The sequence below is a fragment of the Astatotilapia calliptera genome, chromosome 8 (genome assembly GCF_900246225.1).
Source record: "Astatotilapia calliptera chromosome 8, fAstCal1.2, whole genome shotgun sequence".
In the NCBI taxonomy this organism is placed as follows: domain Eukaryota; kingdom Metazoa; phylum Chordata; class Actinopteri; order Cichliformes; family Cichlidae; genus Astatotilapia; species Astatotilapia calliptera.
In genome coordinates this window covers 5,020,257-5,041,275 of record NC_039309.1, presented here as the reverse complement: position 1 = coordinate 5,041,275, position 21,019 = coordinate 5,020,257, and the positions used below count along the sequence as shown (strand labels likewise).

Genomic DNA, 21,019 nt, shown 5'->3' with positions numbered 1-21,019 from the left:
GAAGCCGCGTCGGAAATGATGAAAACTTTTCATGACCACTGGCTGAAGAACAAGATCTTCTTTGTCGCTGATGTTTGCCAGAATTTTCTGGTTTATTTTGTTTTTCCGTATGTGTGTTTTGTTTCTTTAGACTATGCATCCATAATATGAATGTCATACTTTGACTTCTATATGTTATTATGACTGCAAAGGAACCTTACAAACCTCTTTAAATATATTTATAATATAAATACATTTTCATTTTATTATCATTGAAAAGCATTGTCATTGCTTTCAAGACTCACTATAATTAAAAAACTAAATATTTGAAATTTAAAAGACTGGGTGAAGGTGATTAAATCACCCCCAACTCATCATTCTTGATTTACAAATTCTTGTAAATCAAGAATTTACAATATTTAAGTTGTAAATTTACAAGAAAACACTAAGAAAAAGGTCAAATTTATGTCAAAACTTAGCTAAATAAAAATGAATATTTTTACCTAAAAAAAAAAGTCCTCATAAATATATGAGGGGAAAAACGGAAAATGAAAATTAGTCAATGACATTAGTCATAACAAATATGACTAAAATATGACTAATTCAGCTCAACATTACCACTTTGTTTAGCTGAAAAGTGCAGTAACCAACTGTAACAAAGTGATTCCCTCAATATTTCCAACAATATTACAGCAGAATAAAGGGCCGCTGTGTTTTATGAAAAGGACACTTTGGCTGTAAAGTTATTACTTAATATGCATGCAATGTGCTTTCCCGTTCTGCACTTTTTAGACTGTCCCAATGCAAAAAAGGGTCGGAAAAATACAAAGCATATGAATGATGACACAGTGTTACCACTAGTTCTTGTTTAACAGGCTAAAAAGGTTTCAGTAACAGCATTGCACATATGCTGTGAGGCACAACCTGCTATGGACAATTACAAAATAAAAATAAAAATGGTTTAAAAGTTCCAAGAGAGGTCAATAAAATCAAAACAAAAACGTGGATTTATAACTTAACACTGATTTTTTTTCTGGGTTCTGGAGAGCTATTTTGTATTTAAAATTATATTTTGAAACCACTTTTCAACAACTAGGTTTACATTTAGTCTCAGGACAGATGTTTTTTAAAATATTTTGTGCATATTGTTTTCAAATTCATGGCTGGGCCAGAAAATGGCCTGCAATTGTAGAATGCACTGAATTTCTCCCCAGCTTGAACCTTGATAAGTAAAGCTGCCGATAATTGACTCAAAAAACGAAAAAGAAAGGAAATCCAAGATTTCCTAAATGTTCCAATTATATTTTAAGTAAACTAACTTCCCCCTTTTCACGTAATTTTGCGTGTTTTTCCCGTAATATTTACTTTTAATTCTTGTAAATCAAAACATTACAAAATATTTTTTATTTCGAAATTTTACATGCATGTCCTCACCCTTGACCTTTTTTCATTATCATCATTATTATTATTATTATTATCTTTATTTTGCCGTCGTATACTTGTGGAAGATTACCAGCGGGGGAATTTTCAGTCGGCTGATGAAAGCTTGCTTGCCACTAGAATGTTCTACGCATGCTCTGTGTGAAAGCGTGTTTTGGTGTCAAGCGGCGCTGCTAGGCTAGCCGGGCTAGCTAGCAATTTTGCAAGTCATGGTGGGCCATTCAATGAGGAAAGGCTGGAGAGTGCTGTATCTGGCATCACTGTGGAACTTTTAATGAAAAAGGACTTGTTACTATTCTAAGCTGACTTTGAGGCATGAAGGCACACTTGCAAAATCTTCATGCGTAAGTATTGCAATCAAAAGGTTTTAAATTAAATAAGTAATACTGTGCGGCGAAACCGCATTGACTTACGGCGCAAGCTAACGTTAGCAGACACGTAAATTAATAAAAGTGATGTTTACGGGAGGGCAATGAACATAGTGGTGTATCTTGTTTACGTTACTTTTAAAACTAACTGAATTGTTTAGGTAGTTAGAAGAAAACTAGCTCATAAGGCTAGCACAGTGTACGTTTTGAGCTCCAATAGTAGTTGGGCATTTTCTGTCAACCCCGCCCTTGCCCTATTCTTATTGGTCGGGAGTAACTGGAGTCATGTGTCGTCGCTGCGCCCAAAGCATGTGGATGGCTGTACTTTCTGTCAATCACCTTTTCACCACTTGTTGCTAGGGAGATTGTTGATGCTAGCTACAGCGGAAGTAGGCAGTCCTAAAATTAAAATATAAACAGAGAAAGCTGTCATTTATTTAAGGGTAAGTGGATAAAACGCATCACAGCTACTTTGTCTTGTGTAATAAGGTAATGCGTAGTACCGATAGCCGGATTTTAAGAGACAGGGCAGCTAACAGCTAACGTCGTAAGGACGAAAGGAGGGAGGGACCGTGCCATCCACCTAACATTGGTGCGTATGCTAGCAGCCCAGCGAGCTTTCTGGACTCCCTCATTCACCTTCAGCAGCACCCACACGAAGTAGTTGTCCTGTCAAGGGTGGGGTGATGCCTGGAGCTCTCTCTTCACCATCTCTGGGCTGCTGAATGTCCAGCAATGAGGAGGCATTGCGCGTTGCGAACCGACATCACTTATTTAGTCTTTAGAGGATGGAGTGGTTGCAATGGGCTAGCAAGTCCTGTTTTCATTAACATGTGCCTAAAGCAAATGTAGGTAGGTAAGGCTTGGCGTGCTTCAGGGCTGAATGTATTGTAATGTTTAATTTTATTGCAAAAGAGCATTAACACATTTATTTCTCACTTTTGCCAGGAATGGGATGATGACACTCTTTTGAAGAGCAGAGCTTTGACTTTAAACTGGACTCTCTAAAAAAGTGAAAACCTCATCTTGGATCCTATACAGCTTTTTGACATAGATAATCCTGTTGACAACCCTCCCCTTTTGCTATATTTAACTGGTTTTTATGTTCATGTATCTATCTCAGTCTTTTAGTGGTAGTGGAGAACTATTGATCCAAGAAAGTTGGCCCCCTTTTTGTTTTTGTTTTTTACTTTCACCTTTTGTTCCTTTGTAAAGAAATGCTTTACCTGAAAAAGTACTTCACAGAGGGCCTGATTCAGTTCACCATCCTTCTGAGTCTCATTGGGGTGCGGGTGGACGTTGACACCTACCTAAACAATCAGCTGCCCCCACTGAGAGAGATCATCCTGGGGCCTAGCTCAGCCTACACCCAGACACAGTTTCACAACCTGCGCAACACGCTGGACGGCTATGGCATCCATCCAAAAAGTGTGGACCTCGATCGTTTCTTCACCACTAGACGACTGCTAAACCAGGTGCGCCAGCTGGATCGCCTCTTCGTGCCCAGTACAGAGCTCAACACCTGGCTAGTGCATCGTGACTCTGATACTGTGGTGTCCGCCAGCAGCCAGTCCAGCCCCACCATCACCCTGGACAATGGGGCCGGCCTAGAGGACGTTAACAACCCTGACGCTACCCCGGCCATGAGGGGAGGAAGTGGAGCGCCTGAATCCACATACAGTCTGAACACAGCGGACAGCAGCCTGGGAGCTGTGGCCCCCGAGGGCAACCAGGAGCACGGCAACAGGGATGGCAATGATGATCTCACAAAAGAGGTATGTTTCCACCAGGAGAGCATCAATCAAAATGTAGATGCTCTCCGTTTAGCAGAATTTATGGATTTGAGTTATGTTAAAAGAGAATTTTTTTCAACAAATGAGTAAATTTGTTTGTTACAGAAGCCAAAAATTAAACGCAGCATAAAGCAAAATAATTTAAATAATTACAGTAACTATGATACATATAGGCCATATAAAATCATATATATATATATATATATATACACATATATATATATATATATATATATATATATATATATATATATATATATATATATGTGTGTGTGTGTGTGAATGTGTGTTTATGTTGTGAATGGCAGATTTAAGAGTAGTCTAGCCTAGCAAAGTAAAAAAAAAATATAAAAAAAGAAAGAAGAGAGGAAAAAATGCTTTTTTTGTTACCTGAAAACATTGTATATATGTATTTATTAATAAATCCAGTATTTAGTATCCGTTTCCACTAAAAATAAATACAAAAAAGTTCATTCAACATAGCTTTACGGTGAGTAATAAAAACAGCCTCCACCCTAGGTCTTTTATCAGTGTGTGATATTTTTAGTCGAACCAGTTGAGTCACATTTAATACAGCTGTGGTTCTGGCCATATTTAACATTCTCCAACTTTGAAATGCATGGCGAGCAGCCCCCCCCCCCCCAAGTTTACTTCCTTACCTTAAAATGGAACGAAAGACATGATAACTATACAATCTTTTTGTTTGTTTCTTTTACGTTTAGTGTTTATGTGTTGTTATTTCTCACATTAACTATTATGTGAAGTATTCTCAACACACAATGGCCATATTGACACTGTGGAGATCGAGTTCACAGTCATTATTGGATTGCAATAAAGCAAGACTTCTTTCTGATCACATGATAACTACCGTGCCCAAGTGTTTATGTCACGGTTACATCATCTGATTTGTGTTATATCCACTCTCAGATGAAAACAGCCCATATAAAAGGTTTAATAAAAAGTGACGATTTATCAAATATTAGGTCATATTTTTAGTTGTGCACATGCCAAATATGTTGATAGTCAGTATGTGGCTATTAAAGTACCTTTCCTCTCTATACAGGGCCATTTTTCAATGGTTGCTCTGTGTTTTTTCAGGACATTGACTTGATTGACATCCTATGGCGACAGGACATTGATCTTGGCGCAGGAAGAGAAGTTTTTAACTACAGCAACCGTCAGAAGGAAAACGAGGAGGAGAAGCCCAGCCCACAGGAGAACAAAGACAGGAATGAGGAACAAGAAAGCTGGAGAAATGGTGTGAACTTACAAGGGGCTCCACCAGTGGATGGAGAGACTGGAGAGAGCATTCCTGAGCAGGTTTGTTAACACCAAGCCTTTCATTATATGCTATTGTTTTTAGTCGGACGCCTGCCTTTTAAGACATAAAAAGGAAACTTAAAAATAGGAGCTGTACACTGGTGATAAAAAGGAAATTTTCTCTGCTCAGTATTAATTTTATAAATGTAGAGACTTTCCACTTAGTTTCTTTGCTGCATTTGACCAAGATGTTGCAAGTTTAAAAATTTGTGCTCAAAATCAAAATTGCTCCGCATGTATGTAATAGCATCATCTCGTTGTTGAGTCACACAAGCCGGTAATATAAAGCACATCAAGCCGTTGCAGTTAGATTAAGGTAGAAGTTCATTTCACAGAGACACACATGACTGTATTGCATTTATTTTAAGGCTTCCCATCCAAGAGAATTTTCCAGCGAACCAGAGGCAGTTCAGAATCACAAGATCATGTTACCCACCATAAAAGTACAACTGCATAGAGACGCATAGTGTCAAGCACAGGGTTTATACAAACCCATAACGAAATCAAAAGCAAAAGAAATTTGTGTTAAATATTGATTAGATACATTAGCTGGGGATTGACTTGACAAATACACAGAGTATTAACTAACTGCATTAATAGTCCAAGAAACAAATGAGAGATTACAGGAATTTGTCTGTTTAGGCCTTAAAATTTCAGCAGCTAGACTTAAAAGAAGGGGTTGGGGTTTGTTTGTTTTTAAACCAATTATGCCCAGATCGAGACGTATTTAGAAAAGTAAGTGCATTTCTGACTGTCTGTTTTTCCACATTACAAAGAAATGCTGCTGCAGTAAATCAAAGGAAACTGGCTGCATGGTAAAATTACAGAAAAAGTATTGACAGCTCGTTTCCTGGACTTTGTCCTGTAAAATAAAACAGAAGTTTTCTGTTAATTCACAGAAATCCCCCCCCTCTCCCCAACACACACACACACACACACACACACACACACACACACACACACACACACACTTTTTCTGATATATAATGAAAGTAATAGTAAAACAAACCCAAAAAAACCCCACCTGTTGGGTTTATTTTTTGTTTTGTTTTTCTTTATCCGGTACTTTTTTGGCCTAGTATTGTATGCTATGGGTGATTTCTTTGTTAGTAAGAAGGTTGTAAAAATGACGATTACTCAGATCTCTGCCTCAGGTTAACAGTTCAGACTTTCATGAGGTTATCTTTCCTTAAAGAGAAAAATACAGTGAAAAGTCACAAATTTCTGCCTTAAAAAAAAAAAAAATAATAATAATAATAATTTAAACCCCCACATTGGGAGACATTTTTGGCCCTTGGGCCACATGTTGGACACCCCTGAGCTGGACTGTCGGAATGACTGATGCTTACAGCCTTAAACTGTTTGAGCTAATATGGGCAGGGTGTGAAAGCCCAAAGGAGAGCCCTCAAAAAAGGAGGGTCTCAAGTCTGCTTCCAAGCAGAATCTGCTGGAGTTTGCTTGTGATGTGAAACAATCACAAGCACTGTTAAGAAAGCAATGTCTTGATTTCTATTGGCAAAGTTAGTGACTAAGAAGCCATGATCGGGTTTGAGTTGGTTGATTGGCTGCGTAAAAAAAATAAAACCGCTCACAAACTGACAAAATCATTTGCATAGTTTTTGGGCTATAAATCCAAAGTGTGATATCATTTAAAGACGGTAAAGGATGACCTCAATAATGTGCCCGGAAACCCCTCAGGTGAGTCAGTTGTTAACCTCAAGCACTGATTTACTGTTTAAACGTGCATGTAGCCTAATGTTAGCCACAATGGACCACTCTTAGATTAGGAGCTGTCCTGGCTGGGTGCACATGTTTTTGTAAAATGTATATTTTTGCTTTTAAACTTCGCTGTTGTATTTCTTTGTAATGTAAGTGTTGATTAGATTTTCTTCTCCTACCTGGAAGTAAAAAATTTATTAATTAATTAAGTAAAAAAAACATTTTTTGATTCCCCCCCAAAAAGCATATGTGTAAGTGAATTAAAAAGATGTAACAAAGAGTTAACAAATGACCTAAAACAGTGGTTCTCACACCTTTTTTTTCTGGCTTTTCAGAAGCCCCAGTAAAAACCCTTGTAAAAATAGCTGGTTAAAAATATTTGTATCTGATTTTTTTTTTTTTTTTTTTTTAATCGTCCTGGTGATTTTCCTCTGACGGGATGGCTGCAGCCACTTTAGTGAGCACCAGAGTTCTGAATATGCAGTAAAAAGCCGACCTTCAATTAACTAAGTTCTACTCCATATTTTTTTCCCTGGTTGTGTGCCCCACAGTTTAAGAATTGCTGACCTAAAATGGCAACTACTTGTCAACTAGGAATGTCTTTGGTGAGGGAAGCCCTGGTTTATACCCTGGATAATTATTCAAATTTAGGCAGCAATCCCCAATACCAATTCATATATATGAACTTCTTCATGTGTGTACAAAAAAAGCCATTTTGTCTGGACAAATAAAATATAAGAGCTTCTCTTGTGAAAACACTTTAAGATTATTACCTTTCTTTTTTTTTTTTTCTTCGGTGTTACCAGCTTCCAGCTCTCGGCACACAGACCTCACTGTCTCTACAAGAATGCTTGAGGCTATTGGAGGCCACATTCCCTTTTGGAGAAGAAACTGAGGTAACAAAGAAAAATCTGCTGTTGAAATTGTCATGGCCACATATTTTATTTTTTTGGTGGCATCGCTCCTTCCCCTCCCCCCCACATACATGTGCGGAAAGCCTAAGGCAGTGAGAGCAGCAGCAGAAACCACTAACTAGGGAACAGAACAGACCAGCCATCAGGAAAAGCAAATATGATATTGACAAGTGTGAGGAGTTGGGGTGGAGGAAGCAGTAATTCAAGGCAGGCTAGAGCAGCCTAAGCAGGATGCCTTGGATTTGACTGATGAGATACGATGCACTCCCCTTTTCTCAAAACTTGAGCAGTTCTTACTTTAGTGCAGCTGAAAGATAAATCAGACCTACAGTCTCATATTTTAAATTGGATAAATTGGCACAATAAGCTACATATAATGTAAAATCAAGTTATTTTTTAATTTATGTGATATTTTTAATCAGTTTCCAGCCCCGGTTGTCAGCCCAGAAATTGCCGTTTCCAATGAAGAAGTTCCTTCTACATCTCAGGGCCTCCCTCTGGTGCCACAGCTGCCCTCAGCAGAACCACAGTTAGACCTGGAGCAGCAGTGGCAAGACATCATGGCCATCATGGAGCTACAAGTAAGATGTTTTTGTTTTGTCCTCATGATTGCTTGTGAAGTATATTTTGTAACACCAGACACCTTCAGGTCTACATTAAATTCAAAATACTGAAATTATTTTAACATTGTTTTAAAATAATGCATTTTTCTCTTTAAACTCGTTTTTTAAAGGCAATGGAAGTGAACAACACTTCTCTCCACACCAATTCAAGCAGCGTAAGTGCCATAAGTGGGACAACTGAGTCAAGCACTGCGGGAAACTTTGAATTGTCTACTCGCTCGACACCAATAAACCAGGATGTCAGCCTTCATCAGGCTTCCCTCCCCAGCTGCAGCCAAGACTTCCCTCAGATTTTTAACCCTCAGCTGGACTCGGCAAGCATTGCCCCAAGAACCGCCACACTTAGACCCTCCTCCAGCAACTCCACTAACATCAACTCCACATTCGGAGCCACCAACCTAACTGGGATCTTTCTCCCGCCACACGTGAACAGTTCCAGTAACAACGTTACTTCCACCCCTGTCCTCCCCGATCCTTTCAGCACCCTGCTGGAGGAGTCGATGCTTGACGAAATCAGCCTGTTGGACCTCGCCATGGAGGAGGGCTTCAGTCAGGCCCAGGCGTCCCAGTTGGAGGATGAGCTTGACTCAGATTCTGGTCTTTCCCTGGACTCCAGCCACAGCCCGGCCTCCCCAAGCAGCTCAGAAACCTCCTGCTCATCTGCAGCTTCCTCCTCTTCAACGTCTGCCACTTTCTCGGAGGAAGGAGCTGTGGGCTACAGCACTGACTCTGAGGTGGCCACTGTAGAGACAGAGGAAGGAGCTGTTGGAGGTTACCAGCCTGAATATAGCAAGCTCTGCCGTATGAGCTATCAGGACCCCTCCCAGTTCCACACTCTCCCTCAACTTGACAGCATCAGCCATAATCATACCTACAACCTGCCGCTTTCCTCTGCCTTCTCTGAGCACCCAGAGCTCCCCATTTCGGTCGGGAAGAAGACTGTCCGTGACAAACAGAACTCAAAGCCTCAGCCTCCTCAGGACCTGCTCGACAAGCACTCAAGCCGCGACGAGCGCAGAGCCCGGGCCATGAAAATCCCCTTCTCCAACGAAAAGATCATCAACTTGCCTGTGGAAGAGTTCAACGAGCTGCTAGCCAAGCACCACCTGAGCGAAGCCCAGCTGGCCCTTATCCGTGACATCCGCAGGCGCGGGAAGAACAAGATGGCAGCCCAGAACTGCCGCAAACGCAAGCTGGACACCATCATAAAGCTGGAGCAGGGCGTCCAAGATCTGAGGCGCGACAAGGCCCGCCTGCTGAAGGAGAAGATGGAATTCATTCGCTCCATCCGGCAAATGAAGCAGAAGATGCAAAGCTTGTACCAAGAGGTGTTCACTCAGTTGCGGGACGAGGAGGGCCGGCCCTATCCTCCCAGCGAGTACTCGCTGCAGTACAGCGCCGACGGCAGCGTGCTCATCATGCCCCGCAGCGTGACGACCGCCGAGCAGAACCGAAAGCCAGAGAAAAAACAGAAGGACAAAAAGAAGTGAGGGAGCACAAACTGCTGTTTATTCTATAACTTTGCTAAGTCAGTAAGAAAGATTTCTGCAGACACGAGAGAGATGTCCTTATTTCCTTTAAGAAGATTGTGGTGAGTAGAAAAATGGCATTGTTGACTACTCTTCCTGCATTAGTTTCTCCCGTTTCATTCTGTTCCTACAATTTTTGTTCCTGGAAACAACTTTGACGCAGAAGTAGCTCTTCGTTCGAGTACTGAGATTTAATTATTTAGACGAGGAGAAGAGGGATATAAAAGGACATAAAACGAGCTATTAGGAAGAAGGAAAAAAAATTAGCTGCTCTTGATCCTTTTGCACCAAACCACTGAGGATGGAGGAGTTTCGCAGGGTGAAAGAAGGGACTGGGGGAGTACAAGAACACTGTCGAGGATGTTTGGAATACCTATGCACCGAAGGTTTTAAAGGACTATCAGATCACATCCCACCCTGGAGACTTTTGGTGATTTTCATAGTCACTGAGGCTTTTAAGTTGCAAAGAAATGCATCGATGGTTGTGAGTTTAGATACCAAAGGCCAAAAGGAAGTCCATTATTTTAGGATGCCAATTAACACCTATACTAACCAAAGGTTGTATTTGGTGCACATCACATGATCTGTATACATCTTAAATGCTCCAACACTGCACTCTAATTCTGTAGGTTCCAGTTTTCGAGTCAGGTGGCATCTAAGTTTAGAAGGCCATAAATAGATCGGGTTTGATGTGTGGAAGGTGGATGTTGAGATGAGAGGAGTGGGAGGCTGAGAGCATTCTTGCGCTGGTCACTGCTGAAAGAGGCCTGGAGGTGAAGTCTTTGAAGGGGAGCAGATTTAGGGAGGAGGCACGCTGCATTGCAAAATGTATCGACTTCCTTATAAATTATACATAGCACTGTAATTTGTCTTTAAAAGGCTTGGCTGTATGCATTTTGCCGTGTCTGTCGCTATTCCTTCGCTGCAGGATTAAATACGGGAGCTGCGTTTAGGAAGGCTCTTATTAACTGTTCATAATCTGTAGTATAAGCAAGGTTATAGGTCTAGCCACATCAGCTTTACATAGACGCCTACACCCTTTTTGTTGAATTCTAAATTCTGAGCCTGTAGTTAAAGGAAGAATTCAAGATAACGGTGATGGGCCAGGAGCTCCAGAGAGTAGTGCATTATTAAAACCAACTCCAGGCAGTCTTGAGTCAAAGTCATTCAGTTTTCTTGGATGCCCCATTTTTAGCATTAACAGAAGGCAGGCTCAGTTGACGCTGGGGTGTAGCAACTTCCCTTTCAAGTAACATACGCGCCAAATGTTAAATACAACAGTGTATTAGGGCCGGTTAAGGGCGAAAACAATTTAAAAAGCTTGGCGAAGCTGAGGTGAAGGCCTGAGACAAAAGAATAGAGATTTTTGTTGCTGTTGTTGTTGTTGTTTCTTTGTTTTCTCAGAATTGTTTTGCTTTAACCTCAAATTGAGGAGAAAAAACCTGTTTATTATTTCAAAACCAGAAACAAGAAACAAACTGGCAAATTTATGGGAAGAAGACCTGAAAAATTTAAGAGAAAAAGAATTAGGAGAATATTTACAGTCGAAAGAGATATTTTAGGAAAACAAAACAGGCAAATTCATGAGGAAAAAAATGGAAATTTACATTAAAACTGCAGAAAATTATCAAGAAAATGAAATGAAAATTCACAGTTTAAAAAAAAAAGTAAAAAGTCTGTTGTAAAGAAAATTTATGAGAAAAAACAGGCAATTCACAAGAAAAAATGCAAATTTCATAGAAAACTAGTTGCAAATGAATGAGAAAAGAATATGTAAATTAACAAAGCAAAAAGGAAATTGTGGAAAAAGAAAAAGAAAAGATCAATTCAAAAACATAAAGCTGTAACAAGAAAACAGGTTGTTTTTTTTGGTTAGATAAGGTTGCTTGACTAAAAAAATGACCAAAAACAAAAAAACTACTTTGCGAGTTTCTATTCAGTTTCTACTCATATTTGCCAATTTTTTTTCTTGGAAATGTTTTAGAGTTCTCTATAATTGCAGTTTAAATCGAGTTGCCTGATTCTCCTCGCCCTGTAGATTTTGTTTTACTTTGAACGACCCTGGTACGGCGTTGCGACTGTACGAAAAACCACTTGAGGATTTTTTTTTTTTAAACTGCTGTAAAGCCAAAGTGTTGGCTTCAATCAAGTTTTTGTGTTTATAACAGAGCGAGCCACGCGACTGATAACGCAAAAGCAACTCGAATGTGTGAAATGACGACACGTGTCGTGGCCACTTTGATCTGAATGCCTTTATTTAACGTTTCCGTCACTTTTATGGGTTTTGAGAACCGAAGAGAGGAGGGATTTTAAAAAAATGTTCTCAAAGTAGAAGTGCTATTACTTGTCTATTTGAATGAAGTTTGTCAGTACATGTGTTATATCACCTTCTTAAAAAAATAAATAAAATAGGTCCGTTGTGTCAGCTGAGATAGGAGATAGGCTAGATCTTTTTCCAAGAGGCTGAACAGAACTCGCAACATTAAGATGATGTCCAAAAAAAACAGTTTTGAACGGAGAAGTGTCCTCATTAAATGTGATATTCAGGCATGAACCTCTGGTTAACATTCACTTCAGTGTAACACCAACTACTTAGTACTGCTACTACTTAGTGCACTTTTTTTGTCTGTCTTGTTCTGTAAATATTTTCATGTTTGTGTTTGTTATGATTTTATGTAGTCTGTTTAAAAACGTCTCCATTAACGGTCACACCCTCTGCTTTGAGTTTGGATGTAGTTCCCTCCGTTTTGAGGTATTTGCTGGCAATCAAGAATTGTTTTTATTGATTAATAAAGTGTTTTTATTTTCACCTGTGACTCTTGTGTTCTAGTTGTCCATGTTTCAGGCTTCCAGTCGGCGAAGGCACTAGATACCTTGACCATGAACAACCTGAAAAAGGTTTATTTTCAGCTTCCTTTTTTTCTATTATTTTTGGTTTCTTTTAGAGTAACTTTGCTTGATCCACAGCTCAAAATAACCCCTATTTATCTAATACTGACCAGCCCCTCAGGTCATCTCCTCCCTTTAAGCCACCTTTCTGCTGCTTGCAAACAAGGTTTGGATGTGGCGTGTTAAAACATCAATAATTCAGGGAACTCCCGCAGCTCTTCTGGAGGGAGATACCGAGGTGTTCTTGAGAGATATCATTCACCAGCGTGTCCTCCCTGTAGGGCATGCCTGAGACATCTCACCTGGGATGCATCCAAGAGGCATGGTCAGATACTCGAACCACTCCAGCTGGCTCCTTTCAGTGTCGAGCTCTGCTCTGAGCCCCTCTCCTGATCTGTAATGCTGAGCCCAGACATCCTCCAGACGAAGCTCATTTTGGCCGCTTGTATCTGCGATCTCATTCTTTCGGACACTACCCAGAGCAATAGGTGAGGTAGGAATGTAAATCACCAACTTTGCCTTCCTTTGTTTTTTCTTTATGCTTCTGTAGAGCTGACAGATTACCTCAACATTTCCATGCACTTGTATTCCAAGTTTGGTTTTGCAGCTTGATGTGCCCTGTTCGAACAGCACATGGGTGGGACTCCTGCTGTGCCTGAGATGATCAGATTAGAAATATTTACTCTTTGACATCATAAATGGTCAAGAGTAGGGAAAAACCTGCTTGAAATGGTGCTGAGGTGCGTGCACGCGCTCACCTTTGAGATCTCACATATTGTTAGAAAGTCGGTCAATGTTTACTTTCAGCCGCTTCCTCGTCACAAGGGGTCGCTGCAGCATGTTTTACACCGGATGCCCTTCCTTATTCAACCCCAGAGGGGATTTGTGTCTCCAGCCGAAGTCAAACCAGCAATTTTATGCTTGTCATGCAAATATAATTGCCAGAAAATAAAGAAAGCCCTAATCGGTCCCCTTCAGTTATTATACCTCGAACAATGGTTTACCTTGAAGTAACCGGCTATCCAGACAGCAGAAACGCTGTTTGACTTCCTGCTCTGGTCTCAGTTTTACATCGTGGCATTTATTGAAATGCAATCCAACTTTTTCTCTCAACAGTGACTTTTAACCTGCATGTGATAAAGAAAATCAGAAAAATTCAGGCATCTAAACTACAGACAGACACGTTACCTTGAAATAAAACAACATTTTTAGCCAGTCTGATAAATTAACCAGAATATAAAGATGATAATTATCTTCAAATTTAAAGTGACACAAAGCCACTGTAACAAAAAGTGGTTTATTCTCCAAAAGCGACAAGCAAGACGTGACAAACACTACAAAGATTACCAAAGAACAAAATATTACAGAAGTTGTTCATAACCGTACATCAATACGGATGCTAAGGAAACGCCTAAAATGAACACAGTTTTGGCCCCAGAGAGCGCTGATAAACGGAGTAAAAACAATGGCACGCGAAAGAAATGAAAACATCACCTCACTGATACGATGTCATTGCAAGATGAGCCAGATGTGGAAAGGACATCGAAAGCCTGGTGAAGGGAAAATTAACACTGCTTTGTTTGAGCTGGTTTTTGTCAAGCAAATCTGAAGGATATTTACATGGAGATTTGATCTGGATAAAAGTAGAATCGAATGAGTGATACTACGCCAAGAAGACTAATGAGTCCAGGATGTCTTGCTTGCCTCTGGCCCATCCCCCTTCTTCGCCTCCCCTCCCCTCCCTCATGGAAAGTACACAGAAGTTCAAAATGACATTTCTTCTCCTCCTGCCCCTTCGCCCTGTGCTAGTTTTTCTCATCCTTCTTCTCGTCTTCGGAGGGGTACGAGTGCCAGGTGAGCCGTTCTTCATAGAAAGAGATGACCACTTGCGGACACTTGACGTTGGCCTCTTTCGCCGGCACAAGGTCCGCTTCATCTGAATTTTTCCTTTAAAAAGGGCAAAGGAAAAAGTCATTTAACCTACTGTAGAAACGCATTTAATGGCACATTTGAATTCCCCAACGTGTGGGGCAACACTTACACACCATTTCATGAGGAACATGAGTTCTCCTGTGGAATCTGTGGCACCGATAATCCTTTCTGGATCCAGACCTCGAGCAAAGCCCCTTAACTTCTCTGTCTGAGGATCAAGAAACAAAATAAAACTTAAATCCATCCTAATACAGGATGCCCACAGAAAAACCGTCAAATCGGAGACAAAAAGATTTCTAATCAATCATACAAGACATTTCTGGTAGGTCCTGGGAGGAACAGGGGGAACACTACCAGAGCCCAACAAAACAACCTCCAGCTGGTTACTCATGTACACGGCTCTGACCTAACTCAGAGCCCAGCACTGCAGTTTGACTGGTATTCACAAGAAAAACACATTAGAACTGGCAGGTCCACAACTGGCACCCTGCTCTCTTCACAGATAAGAGGAAGAGGTTTACACTGAGCATGTTTGATAGATGTGAGAGTCTTGAGAAGTGGGTCAACAATGATTATAGGGGGGACTTCTGGGTTAAAGGTACTGGAATGGAATCCTCACACCTGGTGTCAAACCACCTTAAGCTGGTGCAGAGAGCCCAGGGTTTGTCCTGCCCAGCCTCATAGTCCTAAACGTTGAAGGCATGGAAGCCACGGAAAGCCCCTCATGTTCTGACCTGAATCCAACAGAGAACCTCTGGGACACTATTGGTACATCAAATGGGGCTAAACAGCAGCACAGACTGATGATTCAGGTCTAGGAGGAGGTGAAGAAGCATGCCCAGATGTTGTTGGGAATGCATACAGGAACTAATCCTGTCATCACTGGTTATCCTGGTTTCCACTGTTATCACATCATTTTGTTCTCAAGAAATTAGAAACTATTTCCTAAAAAGTTGGTATGTTGTGTAAAATGTAAATAAAAATGAAACACAGTAATTTGCAAATCTCACAAACCTATATTTTATTGACAACAGAACACAAAAAAAATTAGCTTGTTTTGAATTTTATCGCGGCATTGAGTTTTTATTTACATTTTACACAACATCCTGACTTTTTGGTATATCAGGTTAAGTGCTCCTTTCATTTTTTCTTAACAGTGAAGTGTATTTTTAGATAACTTGGCATTAAACGAGACTCATGGAAAAATTGGGACTCACATCATCTTTCTTCTTCTTTGATTTACTGTCGTCGTCTCCTGCTTCTCCGGCTGCCTTCCTTTTTCCATCATGTGCTGATTTCTGGGACTGCAGGAACTCTGCAATCAAATCTGGACAGTCCAGGTTGTCTTCTGGTTCCCACGTGTTATCTTCACTGTAGATTTAAATACACGAAAATATGATTTAACTCCTCATTTAGTTGCTTGTGATGTTTACAGTCAAAATATTCTCCACTATCATCATGCGAAAGCTGCTTCCAGAGTCCAGCTGAGTATCACTGGAGTCTGATAACATAGAGTCCTGATGTTTTTCTCACTTTTTGCAAAGATACTTACACAAGCTATACAATAACTTTCCCTCACACAATGGCTCTGGGGAGGCCAGTCCATTTTTAATACAGGTATTTGCTGTGTTTTTGGCATCGTCTTGCTGAAAAATTAGGCCACTGCCAGTCAGATTGCATGTCAGATCAAAGATCTGATGTTTGGGTGGGTGGGGGCAGATATTGAGTCCAGATATTTTGACAAAATTCCCAACATCAGTGATTCAAATGCAGCCCTACACCATGACTGAACCTCCACCGTGTTTTAACGGTGGGCTGTAGACACTTATCCGTACATACTGACATCAATTTGATCCAAAAATTTCAATTTTTGGATTCATCACTCCACAACACCTGTTACCACTGATTTTCAGTCCAGTTTTAGAGTATTTTGGTAAGTCGGCCTGCTTCCCTTCTCTGATGCCTCCTATGAAGGCATCAGAGAACAGCAGATAGATCAGATCAGACTTTTTAAGGACCCACCCGTGGCAATATATGCCGATTTTCTGGCTAATAGTTCTTTAGAAATCTCTTTGTTGGTACAAAAACACTAATGTGAGTAAAACTGTGTTTTCTTTGGCATTTTTTTTAAATGATTTGATTTTAAGCTGCATGTAATGACATCTAACTCTTATAGCAGCTGTTTTCAAAGTCAACATGTGGCTCCTTAGAGTTCACGTTCCCACACCACAGACGTGAACCTTTGAAACAAATATGTTCATTAAAACTTTGAGGCACATATGACTCTATCTCCATTAAAAACACCTGTTAGATCTGAATCCGATCTAGCAGACCGCGCTGCCGTAGTACCAGATACTCGAAACCTTTAATGATGCTAGAAAAACATTAAAAACCCTTTACAGAAAACCAACAACAGCAGGAACTAGGGCTGTGCGATATGACCAAAATCTCATATCCCGATATAAGAATTCTATCGTCCCGATAACGATATAAATCACAAAAATGTAACATTTTCTGTAAATTCTGTGAATCTCGGGCAGCTCGACTTGCGGGAAGTTTTTCCAGCTGCGCATCATGTAGCTGGAGTCAAGTGTTTTAACTGATGCATGAAACGATACATTTTTAGACATAAGTTGTAACTGCCGCCGTTTTCTTTGTGAGTATTTATTACACCGCGTGCTGCGGGGAAAAGCCTGTTCTAACGTTTGAGTCTAAGGTTTATTTTTTAGCACCTGGCGGCTCTTTTTTACTTCTCATCCGTAAATAATCTGCTCTTTCACGTTATTCAGTTTATTTTGAAAAGTCTCAACAGGATCTTGAGCTTCATTGTGAAAGGTTTATGTGGAACATAAACAAGCGGACACGCGATGCTGTTACTGTTGTTGATGCTAACGACAACGCATAAAAACAGGCGCTTGTCCGTCTGTGTGGTTATATTAAATATAAGAGAAAGAGAGAAATTAATATAGCCACTACAGTGACCATCAAAACGATGAAAAAATATTGCCGAAAACAGTTTATTTTGCGACACCACGAAACAAACGATAGCGTAAAATGAAACGATAGACGTTTTTATATCGTCATCGATATATATCGTTATATCGAACAGCCCTAGCAGGAACCTTAACTTTTGCATAGCTCATGTTAAGAAGTGCATCTTTCATCTGGCGTTTGTTTGGCAAATCTGGGTTGTCAGGTGAAGATAAAAGTGTGAATGAGCTGACATGAGCTAACCAGTGACCCATGAATTAATTTTTTAAACACTTACTTAGAGAAGCCTTTCCACTTAAGAAGGTACTCTACTTTGCCTTTCACCACCCGTCGATTCAGAACCTTTTCCACCACATATTCTTCCTCCTCTTCTTCTTCCTCGGCCACTTCATCTGGCTTCTTGTCCTTCTTCTCAGCCGAAGTCATTTTGCTCTCTGTCGGTTTGCAAACAGGGGAAATGAGAACACATCTGTGGCCCCAGATGCCTCAGTGGCTTGAAACTGAGAACTCTTACTGCCTGCAGAGTTAAAGACGCTGACATGTGTCTGCCGAGTTCAAATGGCATCACAAACACTTATAGAGTCACGTACACGATTCATTTCTTGATAGACACCTTAATCGCACAACGACAAGTGAAACAGAAATTCATGTTAGGAAATAATGATGTTTAAAACCTTCTGTAACAGTGGGACCATCGTTAGAGGGTTCTGTAGTCAGGCTCATACTCATCAGGTAGACCTGGGGACCCGCAGGTGCCTGGTCAACGTCAAGATTGTTGCATGTTGGAAAAAAACAGCATTGGAGAATGGGATTCAATGACGAGAAGCATGAGAGGCAATGCCGATTATTACAATCAGCCTATGATTGTGGGTTTTTTTTAAAGGTTTAAGAGCTTTTCTGTCAAAGAAGTGATTGTCTAATCTACATTGCCTCATGTTAACCATGATTTATAACCTTATATGACATGATATAAGCTCACAGAATGGTATTTCCATGTGCTTCTGCCGAGTGCAAAGTAAGACAATTGCATATACAAGCCCCAGCAAAAATGATGGAATCACCACACTTGGAGGATGTTCATTCAGCTTTTTTTCTCTCTCTTTTCTCACTTTGCTGCAAATAAACAAATCTCTGATATTCTGGCTTCATTACCTTAATAAATTGCATTTTTTCCAGCTCAAGTAGCATAACCATAGTAAATGTACATATGCAAAAGTCTGCAAAAGCTGTTGATGGTGAAGCGTGACCCTAATGAGCTTAAAGAGGGAATCTGACTAAAGAGGTTGTTCTCAGTTGTGTCTACAATTTGGATCATTCAAACAGAAAACTCATGATAGAAATGCACAGCAACAAGCAAAAAAAGAAGAAAAACTATTTAATGTTTGTGACAGAAGTGGAAGAGGGGCTGATTGAAATGGGATTTCCATACAGGAAAATAAAACAAGCTCAGAGTGGGCTAACAAAAAAAAAAACAATCATGGGTGGTGGATTATTGGATTAAAGAGATGTTCAGTGATGAATCTGGGCTGGTCGAGAAGGTGATGCTGGAACTTTTGCCTGAAGAAAACAAGCAAATATCCCCACTCATTCATGGTATGGGGTTGGAGGACAGGTGGAGAACAAGAGGAGGCGGCAGTAACAGTAACTGGACAGGTGTATGCTCAGATTTGGGACTTTTCTCATTCCGTGATGAAAGGTTTTGGTAATGATAAGGTGTGCAACCTGCCACTGAGGAAAGAGTGTTAAAGGTTTTTCACTTCAGGGACGAGGTACATCAAATGTATGGTGGAAACTGAAGGAAGTAATGGTTCATTCTACAAAGCTGATCTGTCAGATCTTACTCATGCCTCAAAGAATTAAGAGTACTAAAATTGTGATGTTTTTGTTATTGATTCCACATTTTTCATTTCCCATTGATTAAAATAATCCCATTGAATGTGTTTGGTGTGTGCTTCATGAGAACAGGTTGTCCAGCTATTAAAGAACAATAGATTTTACCATATGTGTTATATATTTTATTCTAGGTTCAACAAAAAATGAGTATGCATCCTCCCAGTATGTCGATTCCAACATTTCTGGCTTTATTCATAATTTAGTCGATTAATAATAAAGCGGAGGCAGAGTAGGGAGGCATCTATGGCCGTACATGTAGCAATCAGCATCAACAACGTGAGATTTGCAACACCTGGCGGCGGCTGAGCAGCAGCGTGGAGGGGCTAATTAAAAAAGAAACTGGACTACTTTGGGGGAAAGGGGCGTCGTCGCGGTGTAAAATACTCCTCTGTGCTCAGTGTAGAAGGGATTATTTTTAACGTTAGCAGAGAGCGAGAGGCAGAAGAAAAGAGCGCACGACAAAAGCCTTGCAGGGACCCACAGTGTACTGCTAGCTGGCGATTCCTCCATATTGCCTTCGTGGTAGCAACTAATGTAGCGGCTCAGGGATGCCTGTCGGATGTAAACACCGCGAATAACCGCGCAGTATGCGGAGCTAGTCTCCTGAGCAGGTGTCTTTTTAATACTGACTTAAAATAAACCTCCCAGCTAGCTAACGTTAGCCTCATGCACAATCCAGCGTTAGAGCACCTTTGGAAGGAGGAGGGTGAAAAAATGGAACTCACCGATGACTTACAGTGTAATCGGTTTGTTTTAAAACTTCCGCCCGAGCCGAAATGAAACAGCTACGGCTATCGCAGGTTTACGGTAATAACGTTTGTGTCGGTTTGTTGTCGAAACACAGAGCCGCTACCTTCTCCACGGCGAAATGTGTCGTTTCCGCCCCTTCGTCTGGTGTGAAGGGAGCAGAAGAAGGAGGGGGGAACGCCCGCTGGAGCGCGAGGAGGAGCCCCTCCGCAGACCGCGAAGCACGCGGATGGAACGCTCGGCGCCAGCACGCGCCACTCGCGCTCAGTGCGGACGATATACAGATCTACGGAAGCAGCATGCGCGCAAACGGCGGGCTGGAGATGAACGAAGCGGACCTCCCTGCGTTATAAACACAGGTTATAGATGCTCGAGGTGCTTTATAAATCTGTGCACAGCTGGATAAATACCCAGGCGGGGAGGACTACCAAGCGGTACTGCCGGGGTCCCAGGGAGGCGGCGGGCGTCCTGAGCTAACCCTGTTTAAATACAGTGTTCTTTATATCACAGAAAAATACACGAAATAAATACATAAAAAGATAAAGATGAAAAATGATTAGACAAATAAAACTGCAACGATAAGGGACCAAAATTGAGCGCGAAAGACCATAAATTATTATAGTTTTGTGTCATGAAAAATGTTTACATCTCTTTGTGTTTTGGTTAATTGCATTTAATTTTAAACATGACTACATGAGCAATACAATCATTTCATATATAATAATGTATCTATAACAACGAGTGTGTTTTTCGTATCAAATACTTTTACTTTATTATTTTAAAAAGCTAAATTTGCAGTACAGGCATATATACACCTTGCATAGATATATAGATATACTAAAGTCTACAGTTAACAGGGAGTGTTTGCAGACCTTAACTAGC

The 21,019-nt window shown here is 40.6% G+C and overlaps 2 protein-coding genes across 6 annotated transcripts; one reads left to right on the top strand and one right to left on the bottom strand.

Moving 5' to 3' along the window:
- The first annotated feature begins 1,533 nt into the window (after positions 1-1,533).
- On the top strand, positions 1,534-9,708 carry nfe2l1b (nfe2 like bZIP transcription factor 1b). Of its 3 annotated transcripts, none has more exons than XM_026178062.1 (6): positions 1,534-1,763; positions 2,736-3,562; positions 4,679-4,900; positions 7,426-7,515; positions 7,956-8,114; positions 8,267-9,708. In XM_026178062.1, the coding sequence occupies exons 2-6, from the start codon at positions 3,005-3,007 to the stop codon at positions 9,644-9,646; spliced, it is 2,409 nt and encodes an 802-aa protein (XP_026033847.1). In that variant the 5' UTR covers positions 1,534-1,763; positions 2,736-3,004; the 3' UTR covers positions 9,647-9,708. The 3 variants fall into 3 exon arrangements, with proteins under 3 accessions (XP_026033847.1, XP_026033849.1, XP_026033848.1); XM_026178064.1 differs by lacking the exon at positions 1,534-1,763 and adding an exon at positions 2,083-2,230; XM_026178063.1 differs by lacking the exon at positions 1,534-1,763 and adding an exon at positions 2,237-2,639.
- A 4,144-nt stretch (positions 9,709-13,852) lies between these two features.
- cbx1b (chromobox homolog 1b (HP1 beta homolog Drosophila)) lies at positions 13,853-20,343 on the bottom strand. 3 transcript variants are annotated; one of them, XM_026178059.1, is made up of 6 exons: positions 20,116-20,343; positions 18,172-18,253; positions 17,775-17,931; positions 15,724-15,877; positions 14,620-14,714; positions 13,853-14,521 (listed from the first exon to the last, which is right to left on the bottom strand). In XM_026178059.1, the coding sequence occupies exons 2-6, from the start codon at positions 18,224-18,226 to the stop codon at positions 14,380-14,382; spliced, it is 603 nt and encodes a 200-aa protein (XP_026033844.1). In that variant the 5' UTR covers positions 18,227-18,253; positions 20,116-20,343; the 3' UTR covers positions 13,853-14,379. The 3 variants fall into 3 exon arrangements, with proteins under 3 accessions (XP_026033844.1, XP_026033845.1, XP_026033846.1); XM_026178060.1 differs by having other exon boundaries at positions 20,127-20,343; XM_026178061.1 differs by having other exon boundaries at positions 20,244-20,343.
- Positions 20,344-21,019: the final 676 nt, after the last annotated feature.